The 25853-nt window shown below is 44.9% G+C and overlaps 1 protein-coding gene across 1 annotated transcript in view; it reads left to right on the top strand.

The window, feature by feature from the left end:
* Window positions 1-20070, top strand: part of SDK1 (sidekick cell adhesion molecule 1) — a 335333-nt gene extending 315263 nt beyond the window's left edge. The window contains exons 41-45 of the mRNA XM_081337826.1: window positions 7361-7525; window positions 7933-8070; window positions 10492-10612; window positions 11088-11217; window positions 19429-20070. Coding sequence (XP_081193952.1) covers window positions 7361-7525; window positions 7933-8070; window positions 10492-10612; window positions 11088-11217; window positions 19429-19701 — 827 coding nt within the window. The 3' untranslated portion in view covers window positions 19702-20070. The remainder of the gene's footprint in view (window positions 1-7360; window positions 7526-7932; window positions 8071-10491; window positions 10613-11087; window positions 11218-19428) is intronic.
* Window positions 20071-25853: the final 5783 nt, after the last annotated feature.

The raw sequence follows: 25853 nt of genomic DNA on the forward strand, positions 1-25853 counted from the left end.
TTGCTTGCTCAGAGCTCACAAAGGATGCACCCCACCTGTACGATGAGTTTTCTTCTAGATCTTCTCCAGCCAGGGCCACTGTTGAGGATCCCATTCTCCTGAGTGGTCCTGGTTACTCTTGGTTGGGATGTTGATGGTCCTCAGCCCAAATGTTGGTGGTCTTCAATCCATGAGTCTTCTAGACTTCCAGAAATGTTTTCTCCTCTCCTGTCCCCCTGAACTCTGCCCATTTTTTTCAAGGCATTATTTCCTAAAAGGCCTCGCTAAGCATTAGGTCTACCTTGCTTCTCTGACACCAAGACAAATCGTCCCCTCACCATCATTAAAACATCCCAGTTGCTGCCTCTTATTGACACCTCTCGTCTGCCTTCGATGTTCCTCTCCCCACTCCTCACATCACACACCACCACCCCCAAAAATGGGGAAGGCTACAAATTGCCCCTTCTCGCTGAGGCCAGCCGTTTTTCCATCCCAGTGCTTATCTCCGCTACTCCATTATTTTCTCTTAATTTCCAGAATGTAGCTTTGATAACAGTTTTCACAACCAAGTTAATGAAACATGCTTAGCATTCAAGGATCGCCATTTCCAGGCTGCCCTCCCCCTTTCCCTTCCTCTCCCGTCCACCGGTCACTGGAGCTTGTAACCCACTTTTTCATCCATTTAAATTAATTAATGTTCTGAATAAAACAAGACTATCTAAGGGTGGCCCATCCATCATAACAAAATGAAGGGAAACTAAGCTTCAGGATCTTTTTTTTCCTTTTTTTTCCTCCTATAGAAGCATTTTGCTCTTCTCCTTTCCAGGAAAATGTCTCAAGACAGATACAGTATGAATTAGAAAGCTTAGAAAGTTACATTGTGGGATCCTTCTGCATTATCTCCCTGGGAACCAAGACTGTGAATAGTGACTGTTCAAAGTTATAAGGTACTGAAAAAAGTGACTTGTGACCGTTTTTCACACTTACGACCATTGCAACATCCCTACGGTCACCTGATCAAAATTTGGATGCTTGGCAGCTGACCCATATTTATGACGGTCACAGTGCCCTGGGGTCACATGGTCCCCTTTTGTGATCTTCCGACAAGCAAAGTCAATGAGGAAGTTAGGTTCACTTAACAAGTGAGCTACCAACTGAACATCTGCAGTGATCCACTTAACAACTGTGGCTAGAAAGGTTGGAAAATGGGGCAGAATTCATTTAAATATAGGGGAAGGTTCTTAAGTATTGTGTTGTTCAGTTTCTCTGAGATTATTTAAATTCTATTCATTTATTTGCAAGAAATGGACAGGACAGTTGTGCACTGAGTTCCCTATTCTTTATTATTGGAATACAGTGTTCATATATTTTGTACAACAACTACATCCAACCAGTAGATGGCAGTGTTTGTTTATATGTTTGTAGTTGCACCTTTCCTGCTTCCTTCTCGCAGTTAAGCAGAAAAGCACATGTGGATTGTGCACTATCTGTTCTGTAGGGCTATATACAGAATTTCTAACATTTCTATGGGCCCAGTCATAGCCAGCTACAGCAAATAAGTGCAAGATGCAGCAACAGAAAGAACAATGCAACAGAATAATAATAAAAAAGGCCAGCAACATAGCTGCAACAAAGCTTTCATTTGCAAATCTAACATTTACATGGGTAGAATCTGCACGGAACATGGAATCCAATCCAGGGAAAGCCAAAGTTATTAATCCAACTGCTTCAGCTTCACTTAAAACCTTCCAAATCTTTCTGAGTTGAGTCTTCTTGTGTTTTGGGTGCTTCTCTGTCTGGTTACAAAGCTCAGCAGAAGAAGTTGAATGAGTCTTTATTTTTACCCAAGGTTGGCCAAGAGACACAGCATTTCATCCTTGGCAGGGATGCACAGCTGGGCAATTGACCCCGAGCCACTGACTTCACTTACCAAGCCACAAAAAAAGACGGGATAATTTCAGTGTTTTCAGCTGTCCCAATCTCGACATCTTAACTGGCAAATGAAAAATGCTGGTACTTTATCAATATTTAAACATCTTGCGGTTACTTTAGGGCAGTGTTTCTCAAACTTGCCAGCTTTAGATGTGTGGACTTCAACTCCCAGAATTCCCCTGCCATCTATCACAGCTCTAAACTTTTAATGCCACAGCTTCTCTCTTTCTTTACTTTTCTCCTTTTCTTTATTTATCACTAGGATTGTCGTTCTCAGCTAGGAAACTCTAAAGCCTTCTCCACTCCCCGCCTCCAATAATCGCTGCATTTCTCAGGTTTCAAAGGAATCTCTTTTTAATACCCTCAAGGTGTAATTATTTGATTTTTTTTAAAGAGTATTAGAGCCACTCTTCCTGGGGAGCGATAGATCTTAAAAAGGCATGAAATAGCCAGATCTGTAGATTTTTAAAAACAGAACTTAAACCTCCAGAGCTTATCGACAGGGCATTCCATGCCCAATTGCCAGAAATTTGCATGAGCAGCCGGAACTGGCAACTGAGGGACCTCAGGCCAAACTCAATCTCTTGAGGAACAAGTGTCTCCACCCAGGGTGTTAAATTTGTTCGTGCAAATAGGACAACACCCTGTTGATCACAAATTTCCAAATTAGTTCCGTTGCCAAATTAGAGCTAAGTAGAATTTATCTAAGGGACGCGGTGGCTCAGTGGGTTAGGACGCTGAGCTTGTCGATCAGAAGGTTGGCAGTTTGGCGGGTCGAATCCCGAGTGCCGCGTAACAGAGTGAGCGCCTGTTACTCATCCCAGCTTCTGCCAACCTAGCAGTTTGAAAGCACGTAAAAAAAATGCAAGTAGAAAAATAGGGACCGCTACGGTGGGAAGGTAACAGCGTTCCGTGCGCCTTTGCCGTCTAGTCATGCCGGCCACATGACCACGGAGGCGTCCTCGGACAAGCGCTGGCTCTTCGGCTTTGAAACGGAGATGAGCACCGGCCCCTAGAGTTGGAAACGACTAGCACGCATGTGCGGGGGAACCTTTACCTTTACCTTTACCTAGAATTTATCTAGAGTCTGCCACTTGGATAGCAGGCTTGGTAGGCCGCCATCCATTTGGGACTTTCCATTCTGTCTTCAGTGATGGGTGGAAGCTCGCCAGAGGGACGGCCAACCTGGAAATAAGGAAGAATTCCCTGATGGTGAGAACAATTAATCAATGGAACCGCTTGTCTCCCATAGTTCTGAGTGCTCCATCCATCCACGGAGGTTTTCAAGAAAAGAGTAGGCAACCATTTGCCTGGGATGGAATAAGGACTCCTGCCGTGGGCAGGAGATTGGACTAAGGTCCCTTCTAGCCCTATGATTCTATGATTCTCAGACAACCTTCAGAAGGTTTTAAAGATCTCCTTAGGGTTGGGGGTTCGTCAGGGCCCTATCGAAGCATACTTTTTCTCACCCTGTCCCAGACAACAGATCCATATGGATTCAGATAGAGGAGGTAAACTATGTCCCTGTTTCCCACCTCTCCCTCCCCACCTAGCAGGAAGAATCTAGATTTCTTCACTAATGCTGAGTTTGTGGTACGGGTTCCCTGTTCATTTAGAGCTCAACTTGGCTTCTCTGCCCTCAAGGAAAAGACCTTCTGCGCTTTTCCATAGCATTTTTATCCCTTCCACTTATTCCCATTTCAAGCGTGTACCTAAACCAGCACAAGTCGGGCAGTTCAAAGCGAGGTCTTCAGTTGCCCGGCCTGTCTCTCCCAGAGGGCCATTTTTCCTTCGTCTCTTTCCCCTGAATGACAGACAGGTGTCACGTCAACAGCTTGTCAGCCTTCATTTGGCGTCTTCGTCCTTCAGATGGTCAAGGCTGTGGCTTCACCTCTTCCTCTTTGGAAATAAATTCACGTTTCCACGCGGTTCTCCTAGCCTCCTTTGAAGGAGGCGCTTCTGTGAAGGCTCAGCTGCCGGCGTTGTCTGGCGTGGGATGAAGGCCCCGTTTTGCCACACTCACCGGGAAATGCCAGTGGTGGCAAAGCAGACATAAAGGTGGCAGGTTTCCATCAGCCCTGTGTCTAATCTGGAAGGAATTAATCAGTGACATCTATCCTGTCAAGTTCTGAAGCCGCAGTGGTTTGACTGACAGTGTGATTCAGCCTACGGCAGTGATTAATTGTCCGTGAAATCGCACTCTTGCATTGGTGCAGCGTCTGTTCTAACACCTGCGGCTCACAGAACCACATACACACTCCCCTGGAAGGATAAAACCTGAAGGTACAGGAGGCCTCGTGAGCTGTAGGAGAAAATATAGATGGTCCCCTAGGTCTTCTTCAGAATCCAGTGGTAACCATATAACAGAATAACAGAGTCGGAAGGGACCTTGGAGGTCATCTAGTCCAACCCCCTGCTCAGGCAGGAAACCCTATACCATTTCAGGCAAATGGCTGTCCAGTCTCTTCTTAAAACCCTCCAGTGTTGGAGCATTCACAGCTTCTGGAGGCAGGTTGTTCCACTGATTAATTGTTCTGTCAGGAAATTTCTCCTTAGTTCCAGGTTGCTTCTCTCCTTGATTAGTTTCCATCCATTGTTCTTCTCTTGCCTTTGTGGTGCTTTGGAGAATAGCTTGTCTCCCTCTTCTTTGTGGCAACCCCTGAGATATTGGAAGACCGCTATCATGTCACCCCTAGTCCTTCTTTTCATTAAACTAGACAGACCCAATTCCAGAAACCATTCTTTATATGTATAAAGAAGCAATGCATCCTTTCCTACTTCTACCGTTGGAGTCAAAGCAATAGGCTAAAAAGCAACCCAACCTGTGTAATGATAACATTTTTTAAAAAAAGTAGTTATTCCCTTTAATTTCCTCTTTCCATATAAATGTGGCCAGTCCAAGCCTACAGGAAAAGCAGACAAGGGGACAGATGTTTCTAAACAGAAAAGCAATTGAGAGCAATTCTTTTGCAACCCCATAACCAGCTGTGCTGCATCTCACAGAACATTAAGCAAGCATTGATGGGGAGTAACTGCACCTAGTTTGGGGGCGTATGATTTACCAAGGCAAGCTTTCTTTTCTCTCAGGTTTAAAGAAAGCCCACATTCCTTCAGTTATTAGTCTGCCGCATGCAAGCCTCCCGGTTAGGATACAGGAAATCACCAACCAACCAACCAACCCGGAGAATGCAGGATAGGCTTCCCTCATGCGCCTTGGGGTAGATCTAGAAAACCAAAATCTCCTTTTCCAGGATCGTCTTCCAACATTTTGGGATGAATCACTTGGAGGAGGAGAATTCATTGCGACAGCTTGCCGTGATGGAAAGCTGCACCGAGTTACCAAAAGAATTGTAATGCTGAATTGAGAATTCAACCCTTTGATGGGAAAATGGATGTTGGATGGAAGAAGGAAGGAAGGAAGGAAGGAAGGAAGGAAGGAAGGAAGGAAGGAAGGAAGGAAGGAAGGAAGGAAGGAAGGAAGGAAGGAAGGAGCTGAGCCATGGCTGCATGTGTGCTTCATGTGAGGTCTGGCACCAGATCCTGTGATGAGATTACTCTGTAGGATGGACCTAAAGTAGCAGGATGTTTTTGCTCCACGGGTGGTCAGTAGAAAGATAAGATGGACCCTGCCTGAATCTCATTTGGAAAACTCAGGATGGGCCTCTTACCTAGGGAGATAGGACTTGTACGACAAAAGGGGATGCCTTAGCAAGAAAGCAAGACAGACCCAAAGGTGCTTTTTCCTTGAAAACGTTTGGCTTCTCCTCCTCCTTCGTTTCTTCAGCTTCTTGGATGAGAAGCAAACCATTTTCAGGGGGGAAAAAAAGAAAAGAAAAGAAAGTCTAGTTGCCTTTTGGAAAAAGCTCCTGTGGGATAACCATGAACTTTGGATGATTGTGAATCTCCGTATCCAAACCAAGTGGGCGTCTCTCAACCTTGGCAACTTTAAGAGGTGTGGCCTTCATCTCATACAATTCTCCAGCCAACTCTTAAGAGTTCCTGTTAAATAGTTAAATATCAAATTACCTTGAAAGAAATCTGAAGAGAAGAAGAACTTCAGGTCAAAAAGCAGACCGGCTGCTAGCAGAACTGATAGATTTTTTTCCCAAACAATTGAAATTCTCTTTCCCCCCACCCCCCACCCCCAGCTACTGACAAGTGGTGAAACCATGGATTTAACCACAGCAATGATTTCTGGAGCCTTTGCTAATGTTTTCCACGAAACATTATCTTTATCAAGGTTTAGAAAGATGCCACCCACCCACCCACCCATTCCTAATTTGGAATTCTCCTGCATATTTCCTCTGACAGCCCTATCTATTACCGGGATCTTGTGCCGAATAAAACAAGCAATCCTTTTATTTCTTTGCAAGTGCTCTGAACTATTGGCTCTGTTGCTACCTCTCTGTCCTCTGCCTCTTGAAGTAAATAAAACTCTCGGCTTCCTTTATTACCTTGTAAAATTATTTATTAAAAGCTCCATCTTTTATTTGATCCTCTGCATTCCTCACGGAGATCTATCCCAACGTGAAGGGGTGGCATTTGGCTGAATTTATGATCCGTGCCGGCAAATGATTCTTCACGGTGGATTTTTAGAGGAGAAATTACCTGCTCCCTCATGAGGTTGCAGTGCTAAAATGTGGCTGGGTTTTCAGTCCCAGCCCACCGCCTCATCACTGGGGGCTTGCCAAATACCATCATCAAACGATAGGCAATGGAGAAAGTATTAATCACTGTCACCGGTGCTCAGAATCTAATACCTTTTTGGGCTGAAATTTATGGGCAGGCAAGTTTAGAGACACGCAAATCAGTGGAATGGGTTTTTCTGCTGCTGGAAGGTCTCTGCATCAAGAACATGTAAAGGACTGTGAGAGAAAAGGGTTCCAGATGATTTGTTTCAAGTCAAATGAAAGGTTATTTCAGGGACTTTAAAAAGCACTTCGTGGACCTGAAGTCTCTTGATTATGTATTTGTGGGGTTCCTATTACTCTCCGAGCTTCGTGGTTTGCTTGCAGGCCTTTCATTACCTGACTAGGTAACATCATCAAGGAAGTAGGGCTTGCTTTTATTTTTATATACTAGGAGCTTGCTAGTATATAAAGTTGGTGTAAGTATTCTTGGTAGTTTCTTGATTAGGCTGTGGTTTACTGTTAGCTTGTTTGTCTGCTTTGGTAGTTCCTTAATTGGAGTATTGTTTACTTCTTTGGCTATTGGTCTAGTGCAGGAGTCTCCAAACTTGACAACTTTAAGGCTTGTGGACTTCAATTCCCACGGTTCCTCAGCCAGCTGTGGGAGTTGAAGTCCATAAGTCTTAAAATTGCCAAGTCTGGAGTCCGCTGCCCTAGTGTTAAGTTTGGTCTCAATCTCTGCTCATAATGAGGTTGGGGTAAGCCCCATGAAACGATCAGCAGTGACCACCAAACCTCCTCAATCTTTACTGCTTCTGCAGATGAAGGTGTGTGGGACCTGTTTGTGAAGAACATCCCGCGGAGTGCCACATCCTACACGGTCAGCCTGGACCAGCTGAAAGAAGGAGTAAGCTATCAGTTCCGGGTGGTGGCGGTGAATGAGTTTGGATACGGAGAACCCAGTGCAGCTTCTGTAGCCATCTCAGGTTGGTAAACTCAGTTTAGCATTCATTCCCTGGGAAATGTGGAGAGGTCTTTACTGGTGCAAGATTGACATTGGGACACTCAACTTGCCTTGTGGATGCTCCAACACTGAAGGTTTCTAAGAAGAGAATGGACAACCATTTGTCTGGAATGGTGCAGGGTTTCCTGTCTGAGCAGGGGGGGGTGGACTAGAAGACCTCCAAGGTCATTTCCAACTTTGTATTCTCTTATTCTGAGTAGAAGAGCAGACAGGTCACAGTGGGCTTTCTAGGAGGTCCTCCCGTGCTTGTCCTTCAAAATAAATCCATGTTCTCAAAGGAAAGAAAGAGATGCCTAAAAGAGGTGAGTTGGGGTAAACGTAGCTGTTCCAGAGCTGATCCCTCAACTGGTTGGTCCTTCTTCCCTCCAGCTCACACAGCATCTCCTTTCTACGAAGAATGGTGGTTCTTGCTGGTAGTGGCCCTCTGCAGTTTCATTCTCATCCTGACGGTCGTCTTTGCGTTGATCTTGCACAACCAGACTAAGAAATATCGAGACAACAGCGCAGGTGGGCTATCTTCTCCGTTCCCCATGCCTTGGACCCTCCACCTGTGACAAACTAGAAAACAATATTTCCTAATTAAATCCTCAGCTCTCCTTGGCTTGTCCCAAGGCTGATCCCGGCCTCCCACGTTACACAATGCACTTTTGTCGTGCGTTTTATCAGATGAAATTCCATAGCATTCAAATAGCATCCTTGCCTTGCGTGCCTAATCTCAAGCGACTGAGTCATCGTCACTGAAGGCCGAAGCGTCTGTTGAAAATTTGGATTCCCTGGCTTGCGTTCTTCATTCCTGGGTGCCCTTAATAATACCTGCAGGTCTTCGTTTCCACCTGTCAGCCAACCCAGACTCCTGGTCTCTTTCAGGGGGAGCTTAAATATTTATAGCTCAGCCCCCGAACTCTGTTTTCAGAGCTTTGCAAATCAATTTTGTGCCCTTTCCGCCTGAGACACAAAGTCCTTTCAAAAGCTGCCAATAGCACATGCCACTCCAGTAGCCTGGGTGTCGTTGTGCGACAGGCACGTTAACTCTTTGAGACTGAAAGACGGGCTTCGCCCACACACCTCAGACCTTAGGACGAGCAAGCAGCAAGCAAAATGGTGCTGTTGACCACTGTGATGTTTGGCACACAGGCAGTAGGAGATTTTGCCCCCGGACTTTGTGTATGCAAGTGATAAAAAATAAAATAAAAATATACCGCACGGGTAAACTGACGTCAGAACTCCACAATTTGCGCTGTTTATATTCTCTCATTCCCGTCCCTGCCAAACCGCTTCCCCCAGGAATAAATTCACTCCTTACAAGTGTTAGTAAAGCAGGTTTTATTCCCCTGGGATTTGAAACGTTTGAACAGCATGGCACCTTATCGAGCTTACTGCTATTTTAAATTCCTGTGCACCCTACACCGGGAGCTCTCTCTGTGGACGACAAACACGAAAGGGCAGTTCTGACCTTCACCTTTTGCAGAGCCTTTGTGTGGTGTAGCAGGAGAAGTTGTGCAGGAACAACTTTCCTGAAGCAGGGGAAATTGATGGCAGACCAAGGGTGAGAGTGCTCCTTAACAATATGGAAGGTTAGATCTAACCAGGCCTTTGGGTTTATATTCCTGAACAGAGAACAGGTCCCATAAGTTCTAGAGCATCTGTGCAGGATACTTGAAAGCCCTTGTGACATGGAGATCCATCTGGGAAAACCCAGTTGTTTGTGGACACATGGTGGTGATAAGCAGGCTATCTAGAATGCTTACGCTCCCACCAGATGATCTTCAGGTTTCTCATTTTCACCTGAATAGGAAAAATGGGTCAGGCCTCTTCAGACTGCAAAGATAGGGTGACATTTCGAACCATTTTTCTCCATGACAGATCAAAAACTTCCCTGTAAGTTAAGAGGGGCATTCTGGAGAAACTTCTACTCTAGTTTTCAATTTACAGAACGGTACTTTTTTAAAAAAAAAACGGCAACGAAAGAACGTTCTAAAAATATAATATATGCTCATCCACTCTGAAAGGAGGTCGTGACTTGTTTTATCATCTCTAAATGTTGTCGTAAGCCTTTCTCGCTCCAGTTTGCTTCATCTTCGCCATACTGGATTCCCAATAAATTCGGCGGAAGTAATTCTTTCAAGGGAACAGTTGCAGATTCAGGCTGCAAAGCCGTAATCCTAAAGTTACTTCCTTGGGAACAAATCTCCCTGAAATCGATGTAGCTTTTCTTTTAAGCTACCTTGAATGGGGCCATCTACGATTTGCAAATCTATTGTCTGTTCTCAGGACACCCAAAATGAAAGGTCCTGCTAAGTCTGAAAACATCATTGCTTTTATCTTTGTTTTGGATTCATTGGTTAGATGAAGGAAATCTATATGTTCATGGGATAAGGGTTGGCTTCTCACTCCCACCCCTCCCCAAAGCCCCAAACAAATGAAAAAAAACATGCTACATAAAAGAGGGGAAAAAAACATAAAGTTCGCTCAATAAAAGTTAAAACTTGCCTATCATTTGTAAACGTGCACGCAATATTCCAAGAAGCACAGTATAACACATTTGCAGGATGAGTAGTCCTACCATCTTTTACTGCTTATATTTTTTTTAAAAAATGGCTATTGTAGGTGAAGAGCGGGTAAAACCGGGGGTGGAGTTAAACATGTCATCATCTTAGCATCCTTATGTTGCCACAAAGGCTCCAAGTCCAGCCCCTCCTGAATTCCATTGACCCTTATCTCACACCAATTTATGCGCTGACCATTTGGTGACTAGATTCTTGCATAGAGGCATGAGCTGAACTGGAATGAAATGGGTGGTCCTGATTCTTTGTGCCTGACAGTTACCTCAAAAATGGTGGGTTGTTTTTTTTCTTCTTCTTCTCTGTTTTCACCCAGAGCCAGAGAAAGGTCTACGCCTTCGCTCATTCTGTCGCCATTTGTCTCCAGGAAAAAATGCGTCCGGCGTGGAAGAAACTGTCACTCTGGATAATGGGGGATTTACATCTCTGGAACTCAACAGCCGGCATCTCAGTGTTAAAAATGCTTTCTTGAAGAAGAATGGGACCAGGTGAGGTGGCACCAGAGCACCTAGAATTCAGGCAGACATCCAGCAGGATAGGCTCATGTAGGCATATTCTCTTGGAAGAGCAGGAGCAGTGGTGGAATTCAAGCGGTTCGCACCACTTTGGCAGAACCGGTAGCTAATTTTTTGTTGCCCAGGCCCAGAATGGACTTCCGGAAGAAAGCATCCACACAGAGAACCGGTTCTTCACCTATTTGAATCCCACCACTGAGCAGGAGGATTTAAAAAAAACAACCAGAGAGCACCAAGGACCCCACATGTCAACCCTCCACTACAAAATATTCTCCTGTATGGGTACATATCTATCATCGAGTACCTTATTTTCCAGAAAGAGAACAATTCTGCCTCACAGCTTTTATTGTAACCAGTTGAGAGATAGAGGTTGGCAAACGTGTTCTGACTATCAAGACAGAATCGAAAGCCAGCCCGGACTTAATTTTATTTCTTTTCCTGGTTCCAGATCGCCACCTCGCCCAAGCCCTGGAGGCCTTCATTATTCGGACGAGGACATCTGCAATAAGTACAATGGAGCCGTGCTGGCAGAAAGCATTGCCTTGACCGAGAAACCCTTGGATGCTTCAGAGTCGGAAGTGAGTTGATTGACCCAAAGGTGCTTTTTCACGAGGCAACCAGATTCCTTTTTTCTCTCTCTCTCTCTTTGAAGACGTTTCGGTTCTCATCCAAGAAGCTTCTTCAGCTCAGAGCTGAAGAAGCTTCTTGGATGAGAAGCGAAGCGACTTCAAAGAGAAAAAAAGAAAGTCCAGTTGCCTCGTGAAAAAGCACCTTTGGGACAAACGTGACCTGCAGGACTGAGAACCTCCATAGACATTTAAAGCGAGTTGATTGTTCAACAGTAGTTGGAGGAACCCTATGAAGATGGGAGAGCAAAGGTTTGCTTGGGATTATTGCTAAAGTAGTCAAGTAGCATCAGGAAATGGAGAAGTAGGGTGAGGAGAAAGGGGAAATATACCTCCAGCATGGTAGAGATAGAAGTTTAGGACCAAATGTCCCACCAGCTTTTATGGTCTTTTGAGAAAGACAGGAACCCAAACTAAGAACCCAAAAAGATCAAGTAAGTAAGACTTACGAGAGCATCGTCAACAGAAAGATGGGCCGTGGCTTTGTATCTAACAAATCATGGTTTCAGGGGAAATTTTTCACCCTTTATTCTTTTAGTGTCCTCTAGCTCAGACCAGGACTTCCTGGGTCAGCCAACTCTCCATAATGTTTCAGTCAGCCACACCCTTCTGAGATTCGAACCTGGGCCGATTGCACATTAGGCAGTTGTTTTAACCTCTAGGCCAACAGGCTCTTTCTCGCTTTGTCAGCTGCATCGGGGAGGAAAGAGGCAGGGGAGATATGTCTTGAGTGTTTTGAACACCTTGCCGGCCCAAATACGGCAAGGTCTTGGCGTATTCGGGTCTTTTCCCGTGTGGGATTGAGGGTGTCTTGGCGACGTTTCGACGAGGTCCCACTCGTCATCTTCAGGCTGGTGTCTTCGGTTTCGTGCTTGCGCGAGCGAAGCGTGATCGGAGCGGTCGTCTCTCTATAAATACTGGTGGGGATGCGTGGGGTGCTGGCTTTGTTGCTGCAAGCGGATTGGTTGGCTGTGATGTTACATCATGATCAGCCAACTAATCCCCTAACAATAACCCCATCAACCAATCATGATGTAACATCACAGCCAACCAATCCGCTTACAGCAACAAAGCCAGCACCCCACACATCCCCACCAGTATTTATAGAGAGACGGGAGCTCCAAGGAATAGAGTTAAGTTTCTAGTCGCCCAAATTTTCTTGTAGCCTGATGTGAACCTGAACAGTTCACATCTAGTGGTAGCCATCACTTCCCTCCAAGCAAGCAGGCGTCATCCCTTTCGATTTCCACCTGATGGAGCCCATAAAAGGGACCGCCAAGGGGAATCTTTTGGTTGTTAAGTTCGGAAGCTTCGCAGCTGTCTCCTTTCGACTCCCATTTTTAATCCATTTTTCTGTGTAACACAATATTATCTTGAAAGCCTCAAGTTGACAAGGCAGGGTGACCCCCCCACACACACACACACCCCTTCTCAACACAATGCCTGCATTTCTATCTCCGGATCTGAAATAGCAGATTGTGAAAGGGGAATGCAATCAATCAAGGTGAATGCCAGAGGCATGTTGATTAGGGACCCCCTGCTTGCTGCTCTTGCAGAGAAGATCCTCCTGGGCTGAGGCTCTTGGAGAGAAAGGCTCTGGCAGGGTTAGGACATCATGAGGCTCTCCGCAGTCCCTCCCCCCAGCTAAGGGTTGGAATGGAAAGTCCTTTCTGTCAAGGAAAGGGGGAAGGAAGGAAGGGAGGAAGGAAGGAAGGGAGGGAGGGAGGGAGGGAGGGAGGGAGGGAAGGAGGAAGGAAGGGAGGGAGGGAGGGAGGGAGGGAGGGGAGGGAGAAGAAAGAAAGAAAGAAAGAAAGAAAGAAAGAAAGAAAGAAAGAAAGAAAGAAAGAAAGAAAGAAAGAAAGAAAGAAAGAAAGAAGGGAGGGAGGGAGGGAGGGAGGGAGGGAGGGAGGAGCAGAAGGAGGAGAAAAACGAGAGGGAGGGAGAGAGGGAAGGAGGAAGGAAGGAGGGAGGAGGAGATAAATGAGAGGGAGGGAGGAGGAAGAGGGAGGAGGGAGGGAGGGAGAAGGAAAGGAAGGGAGAGAGGAAGGAAGGAAGGAAGGAAGGAAGGAAGGAAGGAAGGAAGGAAGGAAGGAAGGAAGGAAGGAAGGAAGGAAGGAAGGAAGGAAGGAAGGCTGATTTCTCTGATGGAAATGCAATTATAGACCCTTTTCGTGAGGAAGGCAAACAGAAAACTTTCTGAGCCTCTGTACTCCTACAAGCGAGTGTGAGACATATTAGTATTGACATTTATGATAGATCAAAGCAAGGAGGCTGCATTTTAAAGACATTTTTAAAAGGTCCATAAAAGGTTGGGGCCAATGTTAATACAAGCTCTGAAAAGCTCCGAGAATTGTTGTGGGGTTTTTTTTTTACCACCAACCATCTTGTGTTTAGATGAGCTTTTCTGTCAGCTTCACTCCTTCCCGTCTTCCTTTCCAGATGTTTCCTAACATCTGATCCAACGTTATCCGCAAGGGAAGGGAGAGAGAAGGAACGGGAGAAGAGCAACCTTCTCAGCCTCCTACTGGCACTTTGTGGCTTTCCCTGAAACTCAACGCAGCGTTTGTCTTTCTTTTTTCCTTTTTTTTCCCTTCCTTCCCCAAACTTTTCCTCCTGATCTTTGTAATCGGGACGAGGCCGTTGCCCCAGGGCCAGATCTCCGCAGGGCTGGTGTCCACCAGGAAAAAGCTCTACCATGAACTCCATCACCCCTACTGAAAACCTGCTAAGCTCTAACCCAACTGAGAGATCAGACAAAGCAACCACAGCAGCAAAAATATTACCAGCTCAGCTCTTTGGCGAGTTGAATCCAAGAAGAACCAGGATCAGCCATGGGGGGCCCCCAAGAGAGAGAAGATTAATTGTCTTCTGGGCTTTGTCTCTGCTGAGGCTTCCTCCTGGTCACCTGCCTTTCACCTCTTGTTAATTATCTTTGGCAGCCTGTAGCTTTCATCTGCCCTCTGACCGAGCCGCTGGGGAGTGACAACATTATCTTGCGATTACACACTCACGGTGGCTCTGTTCTTCTCTCTGTGACATCCTGGAATTTAAAATCTACCATTAGACGGTGCAGAATGTGGCTGGGTCGCTTTTGATATTCACGTCAGGAGTTCCACATGCCGGAGAGAGAGCGTTAAGACCCATCTCTTGGCCAAGGTGACTTCTTTACGCAGAGAGCCAGGAGAGGAACAGGTCACCCAACCAACCGCATCTGTCCTCTCATTAAACCCTTTCCTTGTCCGTGATGTCAAAGGAGGCCATAACTCATAATCTAACCCTGCGAGGAATTTTGGCACGAACACAAATCCTGGTTTTGTGACGTGTTCCCCCCCCCATTATCATGCCTGTCCCCTTCTTGGGTATCTAGAGGGGAAACGTAACTTTTGCTTGTCTGAGTATTCCAATCTTTTCATTTTTTACGAGGGAAGGAGAAGCCGTGAACTCACATTTCTGCTGAACTTGGCAGATGTTCCTCCTGGAGAAGCCAAACCTATCTCAGCTTGTCAGAGAGTAGTTTTTCTTTGATGGATCTTTCAGGGTAGAGGATGTGATTGAGCTCCAGAGTATCCAAGGCCAAAGTCTTCTTAATCGTCTGCTTTTCTTTCAGATTTTAATCCTTTTAAAAGAAAGAAAGAACTCTGTAGCAGATAGATAACTTCTCTACGCATCCCTGACAGGCTGAGCTTGACTCCAAAATGTTAAAAAATGCAACAAGACTCCAGAAACTGTCTGGAGCTATGACACACGTAGACATATATAAAGATCTTGGTGGAGACTCTGGAGTTTTGAGCGCGTCTGTTTAAGCAGAAGGCTGATTTGTCTAACTTTCGCTTAGTTGGGGGCAGGCAGGTGGACGTGACTTCCTCGCAAGGTGGGGAGGAAAATATTTGCTCCAGGAAAACGTAAATTGAAATGTCCCTAATCAGATTTCTCCATCCAGGCTTGGAAACTGAAATCGGTCCAGTTTGAAGAGAAATACTCAGAACGAGCATTGCCCAAGAGAACCCTTAATAGCAGGGACAGTGATATCCCCCTACCTGCTTCTTTGCTCCTTCGAGGTCCCCTCTGCCATCCCCACCACCCCTCAAAATAATTCTGCTGAACCCCCGGTGTGTGCAAGAGATGGGTGTCTACCTCTGCCCCGAACCCTGCGTGGGTCTCTTGCATGTTGCCTTCTTGTCAAAGTTGGTGGTGGTGACAGTGGGGCAAACATTTTGGATCCCCTGCAAGCCGAATTTTAACGAGGCCAAGGTAATCACATCAATAACGCTTGTTTCTGTCAAGCAGAGAGAGAGAGTACAAATAGGGGGTGGGGGGAGAGAGAGAGAGATGGAAAGAAATCTCATTAATATTATTATTGAAGATCAGACGTGTCTGGCCGCAGACTGCTTATCATTAAGCCTCTTCCGCTCCAGACCGCCTGAGAGCGGGGACCCCAAAGCAAATGCATTGGGGGCTTGATTAAGGAACCCGAGGCCATCGGTTCTTTATGCCAGCGTGGCAAAGCTACCAGAATCTTGCATTTTGATGAAGGTCAGAGCCCTGGAACTGCAGAATTTATCAGTCCTAGAAAAGCAAAGGCTGAAGAGAGGGAATAGAAACCAATCAGAGCAATATATATATATATATATATATATATATATATATATATATATATATATATATATATATATATATATATATATATATATATATATATATATATATATATATATATATATATATATATATAGGACGCGGTGTGGCTCAGTGGGTTAGGACGCTGAGCTTGTCGATCAGAAGGTCGGCAGTTTGGCGGGTTGAATCCCGAGTGCCGCGTAACAGAGCGAGCGCCTGTTACTCGTCCCAGCTTCTGCCAACCTAGCAGTTCGAAAGCACGTAAAAATGCAAGTAGAAAAATAGGGACCACTACGGTGGGAAGGTAACAGCGTTCCGTGCCCCTTTGGTGTCTAGTCATGCCGGCCACATGACCACGGAGACGTCCTCGGACAAGTGCTGGTTCTTCGGCTTTGAAACAGAGATGAGCACCTCGCGCGATCAGAAACATTCTTTTCCTCAGCCTGTTGCCGACCAAAAATTTGACAGCTGCCAGGCTTTTGAAATTTCTTATACTGCCGGCCTTAAGCGAGACCAGCCCGGGCTGCTGCAATTTGTCGACCCGCAGCCTTTGTTTCTCCTGCCTGACCAATACAAATACTTGAAATGGTGGGGCATTTTCTCTGTTGTGTGGCTGCCCAGGCATTCAGTGCACCTTGGCTGGTCAATTTCCAATCACACCTGAGCGCCCAATCAAATTCCAGGCTGATGCTGTTGCCCTGGCAACCGTCAGGAGGATGCAGCGATGGGGCCTTGCTGCAGTGCCACTTAGTCAATAGTTTGAAGTCATTTTGAGCCGTAAGCCGGGATGGAGGCCATTTGGGTAATAATGGGGGAGGGCTGCAGGAGATTGGGAACGGGGGAAAAATTTGGAATGGCTCAGGGTCCTCACATAGGAAACCTGAGTATGCCTAATGCTTGGAGTTGATCACAAGCACTTGTCTACCACAGGGGGTATCACCAGGCGGGTTACCTCTCCATTCAGCAACAAGCTGCCTTTGAGAAATGGTCAAGTCTACGGAAGTGTCTTGAGAACAGAAGCTTTTACAGGCCAAGGATGTCCCTTCCGGATTCAAACAGAGACCAGGAGCCCTTTGGGCATCATAGTATGGGCTTCCCTTCCCAGTGGAAGCTGGAAAAAACTCAAATGGCTGAGGATGTGGCAGATAAGAATTACACCTGGCTTGGGGACATCCAGATGGGTGGGAATTAGCCCTGTAGGCATCCATCTTGGGGTTGATGGTCTACCGCAGGGGTGTCCAACCTTGCCAACTTTAAGATCTGTGAACCTCTGGGATGCTGGGTGGGGAATTCTGGCAGTTGAAGTCCACAAGTCGTCCAAGAAGCTTCTTGTAAAGTTTTGACTTGTAAACCCAGGCTTGTAAGCCGATTCCAGTCTGCTTTTCAGTCAAAGCTTTGGCCGTGTCTTCCTTATTCATAACAGCATGGAGACATCATGAGAAAGAACAAGGAGTGAAGTGGCTAGATTTAGCCTTTTTTGGGTGGGTGGCTCTCTCTTGGAATAGCGATGCGTACAAAAATAGAAATTCCTAATCAGACTGGGATTCATTTCCCTGCTGGGCATGTAAAGAGTCAGACAAGACTTTAACATCCTCCAGCTTTGGGAGAAACAGCTGAAGAGGCTGATTTTGCCACTGAGAAGGGAGATTATGGACACACACACACACACACACACACACACACACACACGATTCCCTGCAGCTCTTTTCAAGTAGCTATAATTCCTAATTTGCTTGCCTGTTTCCAGTCTACACACACACACCCTTCCCCTTCCCTTCAGTTTGCCTCCTTTTTCTTATCTGGTGGACCCTCACTCACCGCTGAAAGCACCAGGTAGAATTCTCATTATACCGGCAGCTGCATCGCGAAAATTGATTTTATGCATTTCAAACTGTATCATTCAGATTTAGAGACCTCAAATGTGTTTTTAACAACAGATAAAACAGAGAACGTCGCACTTAAAGGTAACAAATTAAGCCCCCCCTCCCTCCCTCCCCGCCCCAGACTGTCCAAATGCCACTCCAGGGGGAAATCCGAAATGGGCCCCGTGGGTTGGATTCGAACGCAGAGCAGAGAAACCATTCTAAGATCTAACCATTGAACTCGAGCTGCTGAGGGCATCAAATTTTTTAAAAAAGTGATACATTTGACAGAAGACCTTTTAAAAAGATAAACGAGAACTCGAGGTGGACATTCGTACAGGTCCCTCCTGTGTGGGAGGAAGATGGGAACCAGGATCCAGAGAAGATTCCCTCCCTCAATATTTCTCTGATCAGTCCAGTTGGAGGGATCAGCTCATGGAAAGGTTAGGGTTCTTCTTAGGATGTAGATAAGTTTGTTGAGATCCACATCTCGAAAACACAAACGAGATTCAGCTCAGTAGGGTAAACATCCCAATCCACATCTGGGAGAGGTTTGAAAAGGACCAAGACAAGGTGGACAAGGCAAAGCTCTTTCTTTCCTCCCACCCTGAAGGTAAGGCTGGGCACTTCTCAGTTTCACGTGCCTCCCGAGTCTTGCACCATGCTCTTTTTCACCCTGCACCTTGGTGTTTTGGGGAAATCAGTCTTTCACCTTCTTCTCTGCAACCTGAAGTAGAGCTGTCTCTTGGTTCTCCAACCTAAATGGAATGGAAATAGAATAGAATAGAATAGAATAGAATAGAATAGAATAGAATAGAATAGAATAGAATAGAATAGAGTAGAGTAGAGTAGAGTAGAGTAGAGTAGAGTAGAGTAGAGTAGAGTAGAGTACAGTAGAGTACAGTAGAGTACAGTAGAGTACAGTAGAGTAGAGTACAGTAGAGTACAGTAGAGTACAGTAGAGTTGAATAGAAGAGAAGTAGAGAAGAGAAGAGAAAAGAGAAGAGAAGAGAAGAGAAGAGAAGAGAAGAGAAGAGAAGAGAAGAGAAGAGAAGAGAAGAGAAGAGAAGAGGAGTAGAGTAAAATAGAATAGAATAGAAATAGAATAGAATAGAATAGAATAGAATAGAATAGAATAGAATAGAATAGAATAGAATAGAATAGAATAGAATAGAATAGAATAGAATAGAATAGAATAGAATAGAATAGAATGGAGTGGAGTGGAGTGGAGTGGAGTGGAGTGGAGTGGAGTGGAGTGGAGTGGAGGAGTGGAGTGGAGTGGAGTGGAGTGGAGTGGAGTGGAGTAGAGTAGAGTAGAGTAGAGTAGAGTAGAATAGAATAGAATAGAATAGAATAGAATAGAATAGAATAGAATAGAATAGAATAGAGCTGGAAGGGACCTTGGAGGTCTTCTAGTCCAGCCCCCTGCTTGAGCAGGAGACCTTATACCATTTCAGATAAATGACTATCCTTAAAAACCTAAAAGCCTCCAGTGATGGAGCACCCATGATTTATGGAGGCAAGCTGTTCCACTGGTTAATTGTTAGGAAGTTTCTCCTTAATTCCAGGTTGCTTCTCTATTTGATCAGTTTCCAAAGATTCACAATTAAAAAAACAATGACCACATTGACCACGTTGTCACCTGGACATTAACAGATCCTTTTCTCTCCCCCCCCAACCCCAGGGGACGGATTCAGACTACGAAGATGAGCTGCCCAAGCATTCTTTTGTCAACCACTACATGAGCGACCCAACCTACTACAATTCCTGGAAACGCCAGCAAAAGGGCACAAAGCATTCGACGCCTTACAGGTATGAGGAACGAGTTGCCAGCGAGGCTGAACCTTACTTCCAGACTGTTATCACAACACAGAGTTCAGGAGGGGTCTACACCCCAACAGGACAGCCCGCTCCGGGCTCAAGGACTCCAGTGACAGGTTTCTCTTCGTTCGTCTAAGACTCAAGCAAAGCGCGCCAACCTCAACTCAGTGGCCTGCCAAGGTTTGGTCCAACACCAGCCCATCCCAACGTGACTCCAGGCAACACCGATGCAGTGAACTGAGGGTATATTTCTCTTTATCAGGGTAGAATGGATGTACATGTGGATGTCTTTTGGTTTTTTGTTTTTTTTTCAAGACAATCAACATGGAGCTGATGCATTTGCTTTGATTTTTCCCCCCTTTGAAAAATCCCATAAACGATCAAAACCTGACCATTTTAACCACTTTGGAGTATGATTTAAAAGAATTTTTTAAAAATAAAAATATGCTTTTTTAATGTTGTCTGGGTTTTCTTTCTCCTGGCCTTCCTTCCTTCCTTCCTTCCTTCCTTCCTTCCTTCCTTCCTTCCTTCCTTCCTTCCTTATAAATTTAATAAATTCAATTCCTTCCTTCCTTCCTTCCTTCCTTCCTTCCTTCCTTCCTTCCTTCCTTCCTTCCTTCCTTTCTTTCTTTCTTTCTTTCTTTCTTTCTTTCTTTCTTTCTTTCTTTCTTTCTTTCTTTCTTCCAAGAAGTCAATTCCATAGGTGATGTAAATTAAGGTGGCTCCAGGTTGTCTTCCAAAGACTCTCCCCGCCTCTGATCAAGCGGAAAAATGCATCACCCCCAAAGGATGGAAAGACTATCTTTAGGGACAGTTGTCTCCTTTTGCTGCTTGCTTTCCTGAAGCCTCATCTCGAGCGCTTGATTTTCAGTTCCGCGTCTCTCCCCGTTGCCTCCAAAGCTTGTCCTCACCTTCACGTGACTTTCCTCAGAGGTCACCTTTGTCTTTCATCTCTTGATTCTTCTTCTCCGTCAGGGCTTGCTGCCTTCCTAAACCCATTATCCCCACTCCTGGCTGTTGGCAAGAGAGGTGAGTGCAAAAGCCCCATGGATAATGTTCGGCGAAAGCTATTGAAGAAAGACCCTTTTGAAGTGGGCCCATTTGACTCTAACTTCTGGTCCTGCCAAACTGCAGCTGCGAATGTCCATTATAAGTTGAAGTAGGGGGTAAAGAACAGTCCTTTTTAACAAAGGTGGCATTTATGAGTGAGTTGGAGATTTCCAAGGTTTTTTTTTAAAAAAAAGGATTTTATATTTAGAAGGAACCTAATCTCTCACTTCAGCTTTGTCACACCGTTCTTTAAAAATAAGGAAGGAGAGGCTCCATATATATATAGAATAGAGGTGGAAGGGACCTTGGAGGACTTCTAGTCCAGCCCCCCACTTAAGCAGGAGGACCTATACCATCTCAGACAGGTGACTGTCTAGCCTCTTAAAAATCTCCAGTGATGGAGCACCCATGATTTCTGGAGGCAAAGCTGTTCCACCGGTTAATTGGCCTCACTGTCAGGAAGTTTCTCCTTAGTTCTAGGTTGCTTCTCTCTTTGATCAGTTTCCAACCATTGTTTCTCGTCCTTCCCGCTGGTGCTTTGGTAAAAGTGACCCCCTCTTTTTTGTGGCAGCCCCTCAGATACTGGAATAACTGCTATCATGTCTCCTCTATTTCTTCTTTTCTTCAGACTAGCCACACCCAAGTCCCGCATCCGTTCTTCGTATGTTTTAGTCTCCGGGACTTTGATCATCTTAGTTGCTCTTCTCTGAATTTTTTCCAAACTCTCAACATCTTTTTTGTGATATGGTGACCAAAATTGGCTGCAGTATTCCAGGTGTGGTCTTATTAGGGCTTTATAAAGCGGTACTAATACTTCGTGTGATCTTGATTCTATGCCTCTATTTATACAACCCGGAATTGTATTGGCTTTTTTGGTGGCTGCTGCACACGGCTGGCTCATAGTCAAGTGATCGTCCAGTAGGGCTCTAAGATCCCTCTCACAGTTACTGTTTTTAAGCCGGGTCTCACCCAGTCTGTACGTTTGTGTGTGTGTGTGTGTGTGTGTGTGTGTGTGTGTGTGTGTGTGTGTGTGTGTCTGTGTGTGTCTGTGTGTGTCTGTGTGTGTGTGTAGGTAGACAGACAGACAGATATATAGATAGATAGGTATATAGGTAGATAGATAGATAGATAGATAGATAGATAGATAGATAGATAGATAGATAGATAGAGATAGATAGATAGATAGATATAGATATATAGGGATAGATATATAGGTATATATATGTAGATATATAGGGATAGATAGATAGATAGATAGATAGATAGATAGATAGATAGATAGATAGATAGATAGATAGATAGATATAGATAGATAGATAGATATAGATATAGATATAGATAGATATATAGATATAGACAGAGAGAGAGAGAGAGAGAGATACCATATGTGTTTCATTTTTAAAAAAAAATGCTTATTTTTAAAATAGGAGGAGGTCCTATCTTGCTGCATTATCTGTTTTAGAAAAAGTGGGTTATCAGATGGATGTCTTTGTGCAAGACTGTTCAGCTGCATCCTCGGACAAAGCAGCTGGGAATCTCTCGACGAGGCTCCAATGGCTTTGGAAACCCAGGGATTACAAAATGATCACCTGACAGATGGTCTCTCTCAATGCTGTTGGTTGTGCTCCTTTCCACTGTCCCCTGGGGACTGGCTCCAAGTCACCCAGCTGGCCTTCATGGCTAAGGTCTCCCATCCCATGATAGCCATAGTTCAAAATATCAAGGCTATCATTTTGGGTCACAAACGTGAAGAGTCAGGCAGGGAGATCAACCAGTCAAGCACAAAAACTCCTTTTCTCACGATTAAATAAAGGATGACCCAAAGGGATGTAAGAAATAAGGATGAGCCTGGACAGAAAAGGCCATTTTCTCTTAGAGCTCTTCAGCCTTAGAGATGTGGGCTTAATGATCCCCAATGTCTGGTTGGATCTACTTGATAGGTCTTAATTAAGTTGTGGTGTATTTTTAGAAGAAATTGCAACGCTTCATCGGCAAATTCGGCCGGTGTTCAGAGCTGAACAGGTAAGCGTCATTATTTCATTATATTGATTGGTTGCACAAGACCTACTGAAGCAAAACACTAAGGATGGAGAGTGAGAAGGAAAAGGGCTCCCCCCCCCCAAAAAAAAGACTTCTGATCCCAGGTTGGAATGGCACTTCTACAACGAAGCCCAGAATCCTTTCACATACAATTTCACTCCTGTTCCTCTCTTTTTTCCTAACCAGCCTTAGTTAAAAAGGGAAAGAAAAATGTGCCTGTCACTATCATTAAATAACCAGGAAGAACCTCTTTACTCTGATCAGAATCTTCTTTCTCCAGGCTCTATATTACTCTCCGAAAAATATCTTGGAAGATTTAAGAGGTTTACCGCTCTGCAAATATTGTAGGTCACTGTGTCCTAACTTTGCTCCCTTCTACTAAAATGGAAACATGGGATAGGTTTTCTGCAAAAGACAAAAAAGAAAAAAAAGAAGGAATTATTCTGCCTCTTGACGAGATGAAACCTCTCAAGATGAACGAAAGCTCTCCATGTTCTTTCATCTGATCTTAGTTTTGGAATGGAAACAGCTGAATATGGAATACAAAATAAAAGAGTTGGAAGGGACCTTGGAGGTCTTCTAGTCCAACTCCCAGCTCAAGCGGGAGACCCAGTTTACCATTTCAGACCAATGGTTGTCCATTGTTTTTCTTAAAAGCCTCCAGTGTTGGAGCACCCACGAGGTCTGAAGGCAAGTCGTTCCACGGATGAATTGTTCTCACTGTCGGGAAATTTCTCCTTAGTTCTAGGTTGCTTCTCTCCTTGATTCGTTTCCATCCATTACGTTAATATGCTGGTCCACCTAAAAAAAAGACTTGGGATATTTAACAGCCATAAATAAACAAGCAAAAGAAAAAATCAGCACCATTCAGGCATTAATGTCCGTAAGCCCAACGGATGAGCCCTTGATGATTCTGGTGCTTTCTGAGTTTGCTGGTTTTCTTGCAGACGTTTCATGATCCAAGCTAGGTAACATCATCAGTGCTAGAAGCGAGTGGGGTTTCATCATCATAATACTGTTGATGTTACTTAGTTGGGTCATGAAACGTCTGCAAGAAAACCACCACGTTCAGAGAGCATCAAACCCCACAATCGTCCTCCTCCTCCTCCTCCTCCTCCTCCTCCTCCTCCTCCTCCTCCTCCTCCTGTTATTAGTTACATCATTCAGCATGCAAAACCAGGCAGATGACAGAAAACTATGCACAACGAGGTGTGGGTAATACCTGGTTAGCATCTGCCAAGGAATTCCAGGGCTGTCAACTAGATTGGGAGGTTGGGAAATAGATAGATAGATAGATAGATAGATAGATAGATAGATAGATAGATAGATAGATAGATAGATAGATAGATAGATAGATAGATAGATAGATGATAGATAGATAGATGATAGATAGATAGATAGATAGATAGATAGATAGATAGATAGATAGATAGATGGATGGATGGATGGATGGATGGACGGACGGACGGACGGACGGACGGACGGACGGACGGACAGACAGACAGACAGACAGACAGACAGACAGACAGACAGACAGATAGATAGATAGATAGATAGATAGATAGAGACATGGTGGCTCAGTGGGTTAGGACGCTGAGCTTGTCGATCAGAAGGTCGGCAGTTTGGCGGGTCGGATCCCGAGTACCGCGTAACAGAGTGAGCGCCTGTTACTCGTCCCAGCTTCTGCCAACCTAGCAGTTGGAAAGCACGTAAAAATGCAAGTAGAAAAACAGTGACCACTATGGTGGGAAGGTAACAGCGTTCCGTGCGCCTTTGGTGTCTAGTCATGCCTGCCACATGACCACGGAGACATCCTCCGACAAGTGCTGGCTCTTCGGCTTTGAAACGGAGATGAGCACCGGCCCCTAGAGTCAGAAACGACTAGCACACATTTGCGGGGGAACCTTTACTATATATATATATATAAAACCTCAGAAAACATATGTGTGTGTGTGTGTGTGTGTGTGTGTGTGTGTGTATCAGAAGAAGACAATTCCAACCAATTCTTTTTTGCGGCCGAGAAAGCTGTCTGGATATTTCGCCAGAAGCAGAGACTTTCCCATCAACTTGAATTAAGGACCCAGGCATGCAGTTCTACAAGCTAGTGGAGCTCTCACTTTCCTTTAAGCAAATAGTTTGGAAAGAATGGCGTGCAAAAAAAAAACCCCACCCTGAAATAAATTAAAAAAAAGGAAATGAACCTTTAACTGCCACCATTTCCCCAAAGAGAGAATTGATAATGGAAAGAGGTGATGGCTGCTTTGGAGAGTGTTTTCCCCAAATAAGAGGCATGGCTTTCCCTTCTTCTGTTTGCCTTTCAAATGGAAGATATCAAAGGTGATTCTTTTAAAGCCCGTTGACACTAACAAAGTAATTTCTGCTCTTCCATTCCACATCCATCTCGGTAATTCTGTTTTTATTGGCTGTGCTTATTCGGTGACAACCGAACTGGAAGAGGGAGGCCGATTGAAACGCTGCAGAATTGGATATCCTTAAGACACCAAAATTGAATTTTATTCCTTTACTCTCATTGTCATGCATTAGAGGCTTGACGTGACCAGGTCTTGGTATGCAAAAGGCCTCACCGTAGAATTAATCGTAAAGGTCATTTTTATTATTTGCCCTGGACGTAGTTTCATTTGCTCATGTGGACCAGAAAGGTCGACTTTGGGGCTAAAAACTTTTGACAGCCATCTGATGTTGGTTAAACTCTTGCTCGCCAGAAATATTGCTCAACTTACATTTATTTAGTGACCTCCCCCCCACCCCCCAGATCAAGCTTCAATTACAATCCTGCCTTGAAGAAATATTAGCACTTCTTCCTCTGCTATTGCAAGTGAAAATGCTGCCTTCCCAAGACTTGTTTTCGCCCAGCTCCAGGCAAGTGCTGGCTGGCACCGGAGATTGGAATCCTTTGAAGTGGGTACAGCAAGCTTGTGCATTGCTGAGAAAGATCCAGCAGAGGGCGCTGTTTTGCTGTCAGTCATTGACCGGCCTGATTTGCTGCAGGTAATCAATCAAGGTAATCAATCAAGAAGGAGGCCTCCTATTGGAAAGACTCTTGGAGGATGCAGGAAAGGAGCAAGGCGGGCAGAGACGCTGCAGCTGCATTGATAAATAACAGAATGAACCCCATCGGCATTGACATAATCCCCCATCGGTCAATTGCAAAAAAGGCAGCTTGACATCCTGGAATGG

This window comes from Vipera berus (assembly GCF_964194415.1).
Source record: "Vipera berus genome assembly, chromosome: 13".
NCBI classification, from domain to species: Eukaryota; Metazoa; Chordata; class Lepidosauria; order Squamata; family Viperidae; genus Vipera; species Vipera berus.